Here is a 14,401-nt window from a genome sequence, read left to right as displayed (position 1 = left end):
AGACGAAGATTATTAGGCCTAAATTAAGAAAAGTGTATAACGGAAAGGTCTGTTCCTCATTCTCTGCAGTTATGTTACTCAAATACATAAAGTTTACGCTCGGGCTCATATCTTATTAAGGTTGCAGTAATGAAGAGCAATCTCTTGTCGCTCTCAAGTAGAAACACAATGTTCCAGCTAACTGCACGACTGGGTCAAAAAAACGAGTAAAAAAACAACAGCAGAGAAGAGTGATGATCCCCTTTAAAGAAAAGTCGGCTTTGTAATGGACGGACAGGGATTACGGACGCTAAAAACCTCCTGCATCTGTAATTCAGCGTCACCCTGCGATCATCTCTGAATCACTGATCCATTTCGCAAGTGTCGCAAGACCTCACTAAAAGCATCGCCGTTTCGCCCATTTGTGTTTGTCCTGATGTGCCAGAGGAAAGGAACGAATAATATAACATACACACACACACACACACACACACAGAGACGACGCGTTAACAGTTCACTCTGCCGTTTCAAAGCACTCCCTGGCCCGTAGCAGCCACCTAGCTAGTTACGCACACAGCAAACGGGACACGCTGATCAAATAGGGTTTTAATGAACATCAGTAGTGAGACTTGGAGGAGAGGAAGGATGTCTTGAAACTACTGGCATCTCTGTTGGACTGGATTATCGTCAATGTTAGAAAAGGCACAAAACATTCCTTCAGTGGAGGCTAGCAGAGAAAAAGGGAGATGGAGCTAAAGTGCACAGGGGCTGTCCGTTCAATTAGATGAAGAGGTGCAAATCAGAAGAAATCAGCTGACGACGCTAAGTGTGGGCCACAATCATATCATGCCAGCACCGAGTTATTGTCAAAGAAAAGATGAGAAAGACCGAGTTTCTGTCTGTAGGCTTTCCTCTGGAGCCTCGCAGTGGGAGGGAGAGTAAATAAGATGTCATCAATAATAGACAGTGAATGTTCTGAGCACTTGGGCGCACACACACACACACACACACACACACACACACACACACACACACACACCAGCTCCGGCTGATTCCTATCCCGCAGACAGGCCTGCCATCCGCCAGCCTTTTTGCACACGCTCAGATTCACTGTCCTGACTAATCGCTTGTGATAGGGGCCTTTGCCATAATTACCCAGGGCCTTATCACAAACTTATGCGATGCATTTTTCATGTCCCTGGCTGCTGGCGGTGCCTTTACTGTCCATGCTGGCAGTCAATCTACGGGGGGGGGTGTGTGTGTGTGTAGGAAAGGACTGATCTCAGACAAATTCACACACACATGCGCACAGCGACCAGTTCAAACGGGGAGAAATGGGTGAATGCAGGGTGAAGGGCCAGAGAAGAGTGAAGAAAAAATGTCCGGGAGGGGGAGGTGAGAAAGATTGGGAAGGGGGGGGCACGAAGGGGGTGGAAGATAGTGAGCAAAGAAAGGAGAAAGCAGTCTTAGTATGTTTTTTTTACATAATACATGAACAGAGGGGCACGAGTAGGAGGACCAAATAGGATCAAATAAATAGGAGAAGTGAAGCCTTGATGATGTGGCATAAGTGCAGCACAAAGCCCGCTGGGAAGACTTGCTCACTGTCCTTTTGTCTACCCAGTCAAAGGGGCATCATGACCTAAATAAAACTTTAATTCCCGAGCCTGTGCAATTTTGGAAATTTTGTATGAACAATTGGGCAGGGGCTGCATAATGCAAACTTATGTTAATGACGACGCACTGGCCCACTAATAATCATAAATTGCAATTTGTAATTCAGCAATGCACGTTAAATGCCACGGGGAAACACAGCCCCATTGTCTACACGTCTTGTGATAGGTCAAACATGCTCCTAATATACACAAGGCTAAATTCACGCGCACTGAATAGGCCCAATAACATCTCCATACCCTTTACTATAGCACGCTTTAGGCAGACGCAGGCTAAGATGTGTGATGAGCGTGGGGAATAGTGTTTATCTCCATTAAAAGGTGGCCATCCCGGTGTTATTCCACTTTATAAAACAAATATTTACGTCCCGCGATGCGCACAGTATCCATTCAAAGACGTGGCATTGACCGCATGAACGCCACTTCACTATAATCTTTCGCGAACGGAGAAAAACTACCGCTTTTACAAAACACAATCGCGCAAACGCTTCCAAAATAAAGTGCCTCAAAACCCCTCGGTCAACACGGTCGCTAATGTTTCCATTCCTCTCTCACTTGAACTGACAATTTGGCAGTAAAAAGGCAGTAAAAAACACCAACAGAGCGCCGTTGTCTGCCCGTGTGTCGCTTGTGTCACCACAGCGCCACCGTATAATGAGTCGCACTTATTTTTCTCCCCCAAATTATCCGACCTTACAGCGGCTAAAGCGTCGGGCTAACTGCGCTCGGGCTACTCGCCTAACTGAAAGTTGAAGAACACGCAATAAAGATACCAAGTCGAAAGGTTTAGCCGTGAGCCCTGTCGTTTTGTTTCTATTTCGGCGCATCCCCGCGGCGTCGCCCCGGCTTGCCCGGTTGCGGTGTCCGATCGATGTTGAATTGAACAAAGAGGATCAATTTCTGATCAGCGAGAGAGCCACTTTCATCAATGTGAGGAAGAGGTCTTGAAATCTCTTCCGAAACAGCAGCGCCGCGGCCGCCGAATACGCACCAAACGCGGCGTCCTAAAGAGACCGATCGGCCGCAGCGTAAAGTGTAAAGCGGGTTTAAAGAAGAGCCAGCACTGACCTGTAGTTGTTGTAAGTCAAAGCGCTTCCAATATTGAAACATCGATCCTGCATTGGCCGCCATCTTGAGACATATTGAGACAGGAATGAGATGCTGATAGAGAGCGCGGGGGTTGGAGTTCAGTGGAGAGGACCGGCCGGTAGGAAGACCCGGACCGGACTCCGCCCACCCCGCGCTCTGGCAGCGACCGATGTCCGGAACGGAGTCAGCCAGCGTGAGTGTTGCCTTAATAACGCCATTATAATTGCTTAAATAGCATTTTATCAACAATCGCGTTTTACAGGTAAATAACTAAAGCGGCGTCATGAACCACTATGTTAATAAAAACCGGCTTAAGTAGGTAGCAGTTAAATGGGACGATTTAGGTTTGAGTAGGGAGAAATTAAGGGAGTTAAGGTGGTATAAAACTACTGCAGGAGGGGAGTAAAAGACCATAAAACGTAAAACTGAAGTGGAAAGTGGCACAGACATTGCTTTAACATTTGGCTTATAATGTCTACAGTACAGTAAGCTAAGCCCTCATGAGGTCGAAATAATAATAATAGTAATAATAATAATAATAATAAAAACTCTATACTTTTCCCCATTCAATCAAGAATTAGAGCCTGAATCCAAAACAAAATTGTGGTGAAAAAAATTATAATATACTTCATTATAATATAAAGAATCGTATTACTGCTGTATCTATATTTACTTAATAGCATTCATTTGGATAAACAATGGCCTACATCCGAAGGTCCCACTATTTCTCAACTTTTCTGAATAGATCTGAGATAAATGTCCAAATGTCCTTCACAAATGCATGAGGACAGCCCAGCAGACAGACAGCAGTGTGTTGGTGGATCTGTTGTTGTAGTGACCTTGAGCAAACAACATTGAACCCTGGCTGCTCCCGAGGCGTCCCTCCTGCTGACCATGTCCCCTGACCCCTGCGTTTATGTATGCGCCTCTGAGGGATATGCAAAGAATTCGTAATTATACTGTGCAACATGCATCGCCCTAAATCCTTGTGTCAAAAAATACAGCTGCGAGTACCCAAAAATACACCCCCGTCTTACTTCCTTCTGCTCCTCACCAAAAACCAGCGCCTATGCACACGTATATCTGCCCGCCACATCTGTTACACATTCTTTTTTAATTTTGTGGGTTCCCAAATTCGACTTGTCTGCGAGTCCAGGGCGCTGTAAAGCTCAATTTGCAGCCCCAAATTGCACTTTTTACACTTGCCCATCAGCTTAACTTTTATAGAAATATTTTACTGCTTTATTTTTTCCACCGCCCCAATCAACATTCATTTTTCACAGCCATTGCCCTTTAACTGCATTCCCTAAAAATAACACAAGAATTTGCCGCAGATAATAACAGCTCTTTCACTCCATTTGTGAGAATACAAAGGTGGGCATTTCCCGTTAAGAATAAGTTCATTTTAGATCATTACTTGATTTGAAGCAGTCTGTGACTTATTCTTTTAACAACTTGAGTGGTTCAAATGACTTGGCTTTAAAATCTCACGATATCTCAGCCTTTATTCATGGAAATTACAGAGGGAATTAGTCCAGCAACATAGGCCTGTTGTGAGTTGTCTAAAAAATAATAATTTATGGTACAGACTTTATGTTTAAAAGGCATTGAAAATATAAGCCTTAATAAACACCTTGGTTGCTTGGCTGCTCCCTTGGTAATTATTCCCTTTACCGGTTTACAGTTTTAATCTTGTTTTTCTTACCGTGTGATGCTATACCTTTAAGAAAACCAGAAATACTGGTCTAATGTGTATACCTCTCCGTCTGCTCACTGTGTTTTATATAGTTACCTACTGACGTCAGTAAATAGACCAGAAAATTAGCTACATTTGGAGGGGGAGAAAATGGAAAACTGGATCGTTATATTTAGTTCTTGGGCTGCACAATATGAGAAAATGTTTTGATATTTGATATATTGCATTAATGGTACAGTTTCCTAGCAGTGTTTTCACTAAACCGTTTCAACACAGTGCTGTTTATAACATTTAAGCAAAAAGTGTGAACAGTTTGGAGTTTTATTGTTTTGTTTTTTGGACATTCTGCCAAAACAAACATCAAAAAATGAAATATTAAATCAGGTCAGAACAAGGCTAAAATTTCAAACATTACTTACACTCAAATTCTATGAGTGATCAGGACTTTTTGTTTAAGGTTTAGCAAAAAAAGTCTCTTGTGGATTTGTGCTCAATGAATATTACGTCGCCTAATATTGCGATGATAATACTTTGGTGATATATTGTGCAGCCTTAGTATATGACTTTAAATACATAGTAGCATGTTGTTTAACGGGTTCCTGAAAGGTTGGTCTACCTTGGATCTAACAATTCCACATTGTGAACTTTGAATCTTCAATTTCCCACTTTTAATATTGACCTTTACTAAAGAACATAATTACTAAAGCACGAATGCCTCATTATTTACAGCTGTCCGTGTTAAAGGTAATAATCAACAGTCTCCACTTCTCCTTTTGGACACATTGTATCTCCATAAGGACTTGGCTGAGGCTTCATAAGCTGTGAACCTTTGAAGCAGTAGGGGGTGGTGTACATGTTGTAAGGCGGTACAAGTAACACTCTCCAGCTATCAATCCACCGACAATTTATCGTGTTGCTCTTGCTACACAGGCTTAACATCTCACTTCTGAATGCTTGTTTTTCAAAACTCTACAGTAAAATTATGGACAGAGAAGAGATCAAATGTGGCCTGTATGGATTTAGACTTTAAAGGGCCTCCTATTCTCCTGAACTGACTTCTTGTTTTGTTTTGAACCATTATAATGTAGTTTGCTCATGAAAAATATGCCTCCTATTGTTTTGTTTTGTCATTGAGTTATCTAACACATGCAGTTTGTCTCCTCAATATCTAAAAATGCAGCCGAAGTCCAGAGAAGTTTTTGTAATTTCAGTGGTCATATAACCTTTGCTATGAAACATGTCTTGCTAATAACCAGCAGGTATATGTTTTAAGCCTCATTATACTCCTCTCCCTCTGAGGCGATGACTGTGGGGATACGTTTTAACCTACATGTTTTCCACATACAGTACGATTATAAACACATAATACGAATGTGCCCCAAAGTATTAACAAAAGCCCAAATAATGAAATACGTAACCTACATACACCTCATTTGCTCATAGGTCTATAGTGTGATGTCCTTAAGCTCTCACTCTCCTCGCACTCATTGACTCTGCCTGTGAGGTGCTTTTAGCGGGCCCATACAGTGGGGCTGGGTCAGGGAGAGGGATGTGTGGCCCCTGGGAGCCGCGGGCAGATACCAACACTGATCTTGTCAGACAGGCTGGGGAGGCTGCATAAGATCATCATCAGCCAGCAGTGGAGTGAATCGCCACTGCGGCACTTTCACACAACCTCTGACCCCAGGGCCAACCTCCCAGGTCATGATCAATGTCAAGGGTCAGCCGGGGCCTCTGTGATCCACTGGCCGCCGCCTCCTGCCTCTCCTCTGCCCGGTTTTGTCTCCTCTTCTTCCTCTATCTATTTCTTTATCACTCACACTCTCCTTGACTGGCCGAGACCAATTGAGACATCCCTTCCCCTGGGTGTGCAAAAAGGAAAGTAAGAGAAAATCAATAGGGTGGATGAGTGAAGACCTGGGGGTCCCATCAAAAACTGAATGTTTGTGTCTGCACCGGCCTGATTCACACACACACACATTCCCAAACGCAACAGTGTTATTTCTGACGCCGAGAAGATAGCAGCGTGCCTATATGGTAGATGGACAAAAATACCATAAATGATTTGTAAAGCTGTTGTCTGTGTGGACTTCACGTGTGTTTTATCTGCACCAGCACTAATCCTCAGAGGGTGGCTGCCAAGAAACACGCTGTATAAAAGTTGACAGGATTTTACATCTGTTTTCCATCTCTGCCTGAGCTGCATGTGTTTGTGTTGCCACGTAAATTCTTAAACAGAGACAGATAGTGATGCGGCACTAGACAATAAGTAAGTGGCAAATGCTTTGAAGTAACAGAAAGTTGAAAAATAACTAACAATTTGAAGAAGATCAGAAAACAGTGGTAATTGTGTGTGTAATTGTGTATATGTGACAGACAGCGTTTTCACACAACAAAGCTAACACACTTAAGCTATATTTAAGATAACAAAACAACAACATTTTCCTGGTTTTACATAATTTTATTTCATGTATATGTTTGTAGAATTTTGGACACACGAGATTATTGAGTGAGTCGTAGATTTATGAAACTTTCCTTCTATCTATGCCCCTAATGTTCTAAGCACTGGTTCTCAAACTGTACTACTAATTTGGGTTGGTCCCTGTTTGTAACTACTTATATTTAGATGTCATATTTAGACCAGGTTTTTCCCTCTTACACTTATTATGCACCGACTTTAGTTCTGACTGTCCTCAGAAATCTAAATAATTTAGCAGGTGGTTCTTGGTGTGAAGAATTTGACAACCGCGTTCAGAACATAGAATATTACACATCAACTGTCTCAATTTTTAACTTCATCAAATGTTCACTTCACGTCTATAAAACTATAATTAACATGTAGTAATTGAAAATATAAAAGTAGTCGTCGTCCTTTTCATCTGCATTGAAAATCAGGTGGATAACATAGACTTAAGACCCAGTTTTACAAGATGTTGTGTTGCTGCTAAACAAAAGAGATGCTTATATTAAAGGCCCAATACCTGACATTCTTATAGGGAAACACTCTTTTTACCCCATAAAGTATAATAGTGGTAATTGCAATTTGTGGGATAAATAAGCCTGATGTTCTATATGTCAACTCAAATAGTCAATGTACGACGGAAAGGGGACGGCCATGACGGTAAAATTGCCTATTTCATCACGTTCTCATGAAACGGTAAACAATTAGATATAGTGCCTTTAAATATCTGACTCTAGAGGGAACATCATCAGAACAAATTGTATGTAACAATGTATAATTTACACTCATTTGGATGTCGCTATACTGTGACATAACGCACATACTCCCGAGACTTTGAGTGACCACGAGTAGCATGTACGAGAAAAACCCTTTGGGGAAGCAGCACTCTACAAATATTATCGTCATATTTCATTAATAAAATGCACTCCAGCACGCACTTCATTTTATAGTCATTTAGGCTTGTCTGGGGAGAAGAACGTCATGAAATACAGTTATGATAAAACTGCAATTTTGTTTATACATTTGTTTATAACAATTAAAAGACCCTAAGCTGTTTAGTCATACCATATCCCTTTTTTTGGGTTTAAAGCGTCTTCTGTCCAAGTTATTAATATTTTTTTATTCACATACCCCCTGTCATTCTGCATAACCCTAGTGGCATCAATACACAGTTACGAGGAAACAAGTGACAGGGACTTATACATCATTTATTCACATGTGCACAAAGCATCTGTGTCTTAATTATTAACCTGTAAACACAGTGAATAGTTAAGAACAACTGCCCCCCCCCCCCCCCCCCCCTAAAATGGTCGTTATGTCTGTGTGATACAAGTGTTACAGATGAAAAGCATGGATGAAAAAAAAATGCACTGACAATACTAAACCTCTTAGGAATAAGCAGCAACACACAGGCACAAAGAGGTCTTTTTCCTGACTGGGTGAAGAAAAGTGAATGGATGGAGCAGGAAGGAGGAGGGCCCACTGGAGAGACACATGCTTCTTGCTCCATCTCCTCCCACTCCTTGTCGGCTTTTTTTTTTTTTTTTTTTCCGCTTACATCCAGACTCCAGGACACACTCTGGGTCTGTGGAGAGGAATAATGTTGTCGCGGACAAGCTGTATTTTTCCTGCCCACCAAAGCAGCTAGACACAAACACTACAACACAGACGCTCATCATTCTTTCATGACGTTTGATCAGAATGCATTCCCAGCAGCGATGATCCAACACAGCACAAAGCAGCGTCTTGTTTGTTGGGCACATCTTTTGCGTCAACAGATCTATTTGTGATTTAAATGACCAAGTCTTGAAGTGAGTCATACATTAGGTATTTACATTCTGAGTTTGAGGCAACTGGAATAGCTTCTAGGTCGTAATTAATAAATAAAAGATTGCAGAGGAAAACCTTTTCAAAGTCTGCCTCCTGCATGCCTAATTCCGATAAAATGTTTATTCATTGGTCAAATTAAAAATGCAAGTGATGGGCTAAGCTGTAAGGCCCTCCATATTATTGCAACTTTGTTTAAGTGTAGGGGGCCCCCTAGTGGCCAAATAACCATATAGCAGATTTTCCAAAGTAAGTAAGCTGTTGTGGATCTGTGTCAGGTTCTGCGAGGAAAGCTGTAGCCAACTGAGTTCACAATGCCATTATTATCCACACATCCTCCCTGCTACAGCCGAGCTTCAGTGAAACGGAGAGGCCGACAAGTTAAACAGCGTTTGCGGAGGAAATGTCTTACTCGGTTTGTTTGCTTTATGGGACGCTGAGGCTAAATAAGGCGGCTACCTCCTAGCCAAAGAGCAGGAGGGCCAAGCCTCACAAAAGGCTCCATTCACAACCGGGAAGTGGATCTCAAAGCTGAGGTGCCACGTCATGTTCCCACCGCTGCAAACACGACTTAGATGAGGTATAGCCTTGTGTTTTTATGGACCAATACGGGATGGTTAAACTGACACATAAAGGTGACAAAACAGACTTTGACCACGGACTGCGATTAACCGGATGTAACTTTGTCACTTTGACAATGGCGAACTGGTCAAAAGCCTTTGGTCTGCCAAGGCACTGGACCTGTGGGTGTAGAAGGATGGGACGCTGAAAGAGCTGGAGATGCAGAGTTACTTGAGGGGCGCTCAGCATCGCGCTCTCAGGCAACTGCTCAGACGATGTGCGCGCGCTCAGAGGAGAGCGTGCTCTTCCCTGTCTGCAATCACCGCCGGGTTTTTTCTGCTGCTGTGCGCGTGTGTGCTCTACCTGCCAGAAATCCATTGGGAGCTGCCGGACTCCGCTGATGAGCTGAGAAGCGTGACATTGCTTGTTTGGACGCATCCCTTTGGTCACTACCGGAGGCTCCCGGACTGTTGGGAGCAGTACCAAGTTGAGGGATGCCTTCTAACAGACGAGCCCCTGGAGTACTCCCACGTGGACGCAGTGATCATACATCACCGGGACATTGCAACAGGTGCCGCGGAACTACCGCCAGAGCCGCGTCCTCGTGCGCAAAAGTGGATCTGGATGAACTATGAATCTCCCGCGCACACCCCGGGTTTGTGGCAATTTGAGCACAAGTTCAACCTGACACTGAGCTATCGCGCGGACTCAGACATCTTTTTGCCCTATGGTTACCTGGTCCCAGGGATCGCGCGGAGCCATGACGCGCACCTGCTGCATGCCCCCTCACGCGCTCGTGTCCTACGTCCTCGTCTTGTGGCCTGGGTCATCAGCAACTGGTCTGACTCTCAAGCGCGTGTGGCCTTCTACCACGAGCTTCAGCGTTACGTGCATATAGATGTGTACGGACAGGCCGGTCTCCCGCTTGCATCGGGCAGTGAAAGCGTTATACGTGTGGTGTCCAGATACCAATTTTATCTTGCATTTGAAAACTCTCAGCACAGGGACTACATCACAGAGAAGCTGTGGAATGCTGTGGCCGCAGGGGCAGTGCCCGTGGTACTTGGTCCGACCCGGCACAATTATGAGCGTTTTCTGCCCCCTGAGGCCTTCATCCATGTAGACGATTTCCCCTCTGTGCGCGCCTTAGCCCGGTATCTGCTCATGCTTCGTCGCAACCCAAGCAGGTTACAGCACCATCTGGACTGGAGAGAAGGATACAGCGTAGTGCAACCCACTTTCTGGGCCCATCACTACTGCGCAGCCTGCAGGGCCGTGCGTAAGAGCAGAGACACAACGCAAGTGGTCCACAGTCTGGAGCACTGGTTCTGGTCCGACCGGGGATGATGCACCTGTGGTGGATGAAGAAGGTCACTCCACCTGTGACCTTTCCTCACCAGGATTCACCTTATGTGTTTGTCTGTTTTTATTTGTGTGTGTTTTTGTGTGACACTGTCACCTATTGTTGGCCTGTTGAGGAAAATATTGTTTGCTGTAATTCAACTTGACTTTTGACTGTGATAAACAGCTTGCACTGTTGTTATCCTTCAGCCTCAGGGAATTAGAAATACATTCAATTGTACTTTAATCAGTTAACCTCAGACATAAGAGCAGTGAATGGAAAGTGTCACATTGCTACAGCACAAAGGGAGGAAAATAATGTGTTTTTATGTAGGCTATTTAAACTATTTGACAACTGTGAATCATATAAATAAATGAATCTGTCCAACACTGTTCGAGTACTATCATTACAATGTGTCAGTAAAAAGACAGCACCATGCAGTATTGTGCTGTGCTAATCTATTGTCCTTATGACAGGTGTGAACCTTCCCTTTTGTTTTGTAACAAAGAAAATGCTTTTGTATTGTTAGTGCACATTCACATGTAACGACATGCAGAAGTTATTCTAATACATCATCAAAATCATCATAAAAAAAAAGGTGTAGGCCAGGGATTGGCAACATTAGGGCCAGGGGCCAAACTAAAAATATGTAATCATAATAATCAATCCCGTTAAATAATGATTATCTTTGTGTGTGTGTTTGGCCCATGTGAGGTTTATTTGCTGCAAATGAGTTTGAGTATTGTGGGGATGTTCAACCCCATCTTTTGACGATAAGATATTTGAATATCGATCAATGACCGAACAAACTTGCCTACCCCTGCTGCATAGGCTATTTCACCCAAGGCCAAAATATTTGCATAGTTTCACCGAAGTGTTCAGTAAAAGTCAGACTCTGTTGCAGTGACATGATTCACAAATCTTTTTCCACATTTGAAGTATCTTCCCCCACAAGCCCACAAGTTCAGCAGGCATCACTCAGCAATAAGGTCAAATATTATATGTTTGTGATGTAGTGAGTGCAGGTGATTAAATGAGAGTGAAGGAAGTGGCACACGTTTCCTGACACTCTTCAGAATTACAGCATATTAGTGCCAAGTAGAGATAAGTAGAAATAAAGCACCACAAAAAAGTACCGCAAAAGTTGCTGCAAAAGAAAGGAAGCTGCATTCAGTTTTCTGTCTATCACTGCCCAGCCATGCAAGTATGGCTGAGAAGAGGTGGGCAGAGTTGTAAAAATGGCATATGGTCTCAACAAATCTCTGTATCAAAGAAAGAATAAAACAGTCACACAACTATCTTTTTACTGTCGCTAATTTTAACACTCTGAAAGTTGTTAAAAGGCAGTCACCAATGATGAGTGTTCAACATGCTATATTAAGAGGCCATTTAATTTGATTTAAGGCACTTAGATCTCTGTCTCAGCACTTGACCAGACCCCTGCTTCAGTCACATTCATAACCAGTGGGGCCTCTGGCTGGAGACACACTAATCTCATTTGTACAGCAACAGATGTTCCCCCTAAAAACATCCGGGGGAGGCCATAGTCTGTTTCTCTTATTCTCACAAGGGATCAAAGACACCGCAGCAATAATCTACATTCATACTGGGTTTCACAGACATATAAGGCCAATAGATTCTCCACCACACTATGTTTCACATGACAAGGATTTCTTGTTTTCAAACCCCAGTGCAATGTACAGTATGATTAGTGACACCTCATATTTATTTGTCGATGAATGAACTAAATGTCAAACCAGGGACAATTAAGAGATTACTTTTTTAAGGGGGGCAGTGTTGAATACTTCTTGCATCTTTTATGTTCTGCTGAAATGTTTTGTCATTCCAAAGTGTTTCAACTTATCATCACAGGGGGTGCGAAAACAAAAGAAAATACATATGAAACATTGAACCCTCTTGACAAATAAACAGGGCGGTGTTCCCATGGCAGCACAGCGCTGTAATGTGACGGCTGGCTTCCCTCGGCTGTGTCTGCCTGCCCCATAGACCTCCACTCTGTCTCAGTGATGGCTCCTGTGATTGCGATCATCCATCTTACTGTCACAGGCAAAACAAGAAAAAAAAAAGGCCAAGAAAGGGGAAATCACACACAACATCTCCCTTTTTTTCTCTCGCTCCCTTGTGTCCAACAAACAAGCCACCCTATACTGCGAGCACAAGCTCTACACATGCCCTGTCCAATGCTAGAAGTATGGGCCTATATATGCCATGTGCAAGAGGCATTGAGTAAAATGTGCATGTGGGTGTATAATGGCTTTGGTCTGCTTGTGCCTGCCCATTAGACTGCATGATCAGTCACTGTGGCGCGCACAGAGGAGCAGCAGACATGTCTCGTCTTGCACTTGATCAAAAGCACCAGAGACTCGTTCCCTTCTGACCAGGAAACACGGGCCCCGTATCAACACGTCTCTGCTCAATAGACAAGAAAAGCTAGTTCAGACACAGAGGGAAAGGGACAGATGGAGGGACGCATAAAGAAGTAGAACATATAGCATCACGTATTCTAGGACAATTACAGGATGTTGCACTGGAGTTTGGAAGAAAAATAAAACAACAACAGGCTACACATGGTTTGGCTTGTAATAAAGTTTTTTTTTTTTTTTTTTTCCAAGTGTTCATTATAGGTTTAGGTGTCAACTCAAGTAATTAAGTAACTTCTACAACTGATTCTGCTCTGGTGATTCCACAATTAAAGCTGCTAAATGACTCCACTTTACCATTACAAGATATGCTGCTGTTAACTCTGTCCCCATTCAGTTTGTTGTAAAGTGTGTAATTACTCAAGAAGAAGTGAGAAGTAAAGGGAGGGACCCAAATAATTAGTAAGAATTTAAAAAAAAAAAAAAAAAAAAACTTGGAGAAAATGTTACATGAGTACTGAGTAACCGTTTAAAGGTGCACTATGCAACTTTTTAAGTGAAAAAACCCCCCAAAAGTTTTATATTATTACAAATATTTGTGCATATTTGACCTTTAAGTGACTCAGTGGCTGTACAGGTGCAGCATTACATATTTGCTTTTCCTCACAGTGGCATTTATGACTCTCCAAGATGAATGTTTTTCAGTGTTCGTACCAGAAAATGGCCAGAAATCCAAAAACAATTGATTCTGGATCATCATTGAGGTCACTGTGAGGAAAAGCAAATGTGCTATGCTGCATCCATACAGCCACTGAGTAACTTAAAGGTCACATATATGCACAATATTAAGATAAAAAAAGAAAAGAAAATTCATATAAAAAGTTACAGAGTCCACCTTTAAGCCAGGGGTGTCTTAACTTTTTTTCATCGAGGGCGGCATATTGAGGTTCATACAGCATTGAGGGCCACACACTGGTGGTAAAAGCGTTATAACATTCAACTGGATGCATTTAAAATAGGTTTTAACTGTGTCCCAAACCATTATTTATACTTGGAAGCTTAATCCCAGCTCCCGCAAATGCACTCTGTCGTTGTGTCTCGGGGCAAGACACTTCACCCTCTTTCCTCCAGTGTCTGCGCACACTGGTGTATGAATGAGAGAGTGAATGGGCGACTGCTTCCTTGCTGTAAAGCGTTTTGGGCCTGATAAAGGTAGAAAATTGCAATATAAGTTGAGTCTTTACCATTTTAATGCTGCTCAGTCTCACAGACAATGTTAGTTTTTCAGGCTATAATTGTGCAGATTGATTAAATTTGCAGTAAAATCTCTGGCACTGGGTGACAATTCAACAAGAAGCTTGAGGGCCACTAAAAATTGGAACGGGACCATCA

General features: G+C 42.8%; 2 protein-coding genes across 3 annotated transcripts in view; one reads left to right on the top strand and one right to left on the bottom strand.

Moving 5' to 3' along the window:
- The window catches only part of cux1b (cut-like homeobox 1b), a 51,091-nt gene extending 48,213 nt beyond the window's left edge, over positions 1-2,878 (bottom strand). Inside the window, exon 1 of one of the 2 annotated variants that reach the window (XM_079554274.1) lies at positions 2,721-2,878. In XM_079554274.1, coding sequence (XP_079410400.1) covers positions 2,721-2,783 — 63 coding nt within the window. In that variant the 5' untranslated portion in view covers positions 2,784-2,878. The remainder of the gene's footprint in view (positions 1-2,720) is intronic. The other variant, XM_079554275.1, reaches the window with a different exon arrangement.
- A 6,244-nt stretch (positions 2,879-9,122) lies between these two features.
- LOC306970164 (alpha-(1,3)-fucosyltransferase 4-like) lies at positions 9,123-10,802 on the top strand. The gene has a single exon (XM_079566041.1). The coding sequence runs from the start codon at positions 9,506-9,508 to the stop codon at positions 10,631-10,633; it is 1,128 nt and encodes a 375-aa protein (XP_079422167.1). The 5' UTR covers positions 9,123-9,505; the 3' UTR covers positions 10,634-10,802.
- Positions 10,803-14,401: the final 3,599 nt, after the last annotated feature.

The sequence above is a fragment of the Gobius niger genome, assembly GCF_951799975.1.
Source record: "Gobius niger genome assembly, chromosome: 1".
NCBI lineage: Eukaryota > Metazoa > Chordata > Actinopteri > Gobiiformes > Gobiidae > Gobius > Gobius niger.
The sequence above is the reverse complement of the archived record's forward strand: the minus strand, read 5'-3'. Positions and strand labels throughout refer to the sequence as shown.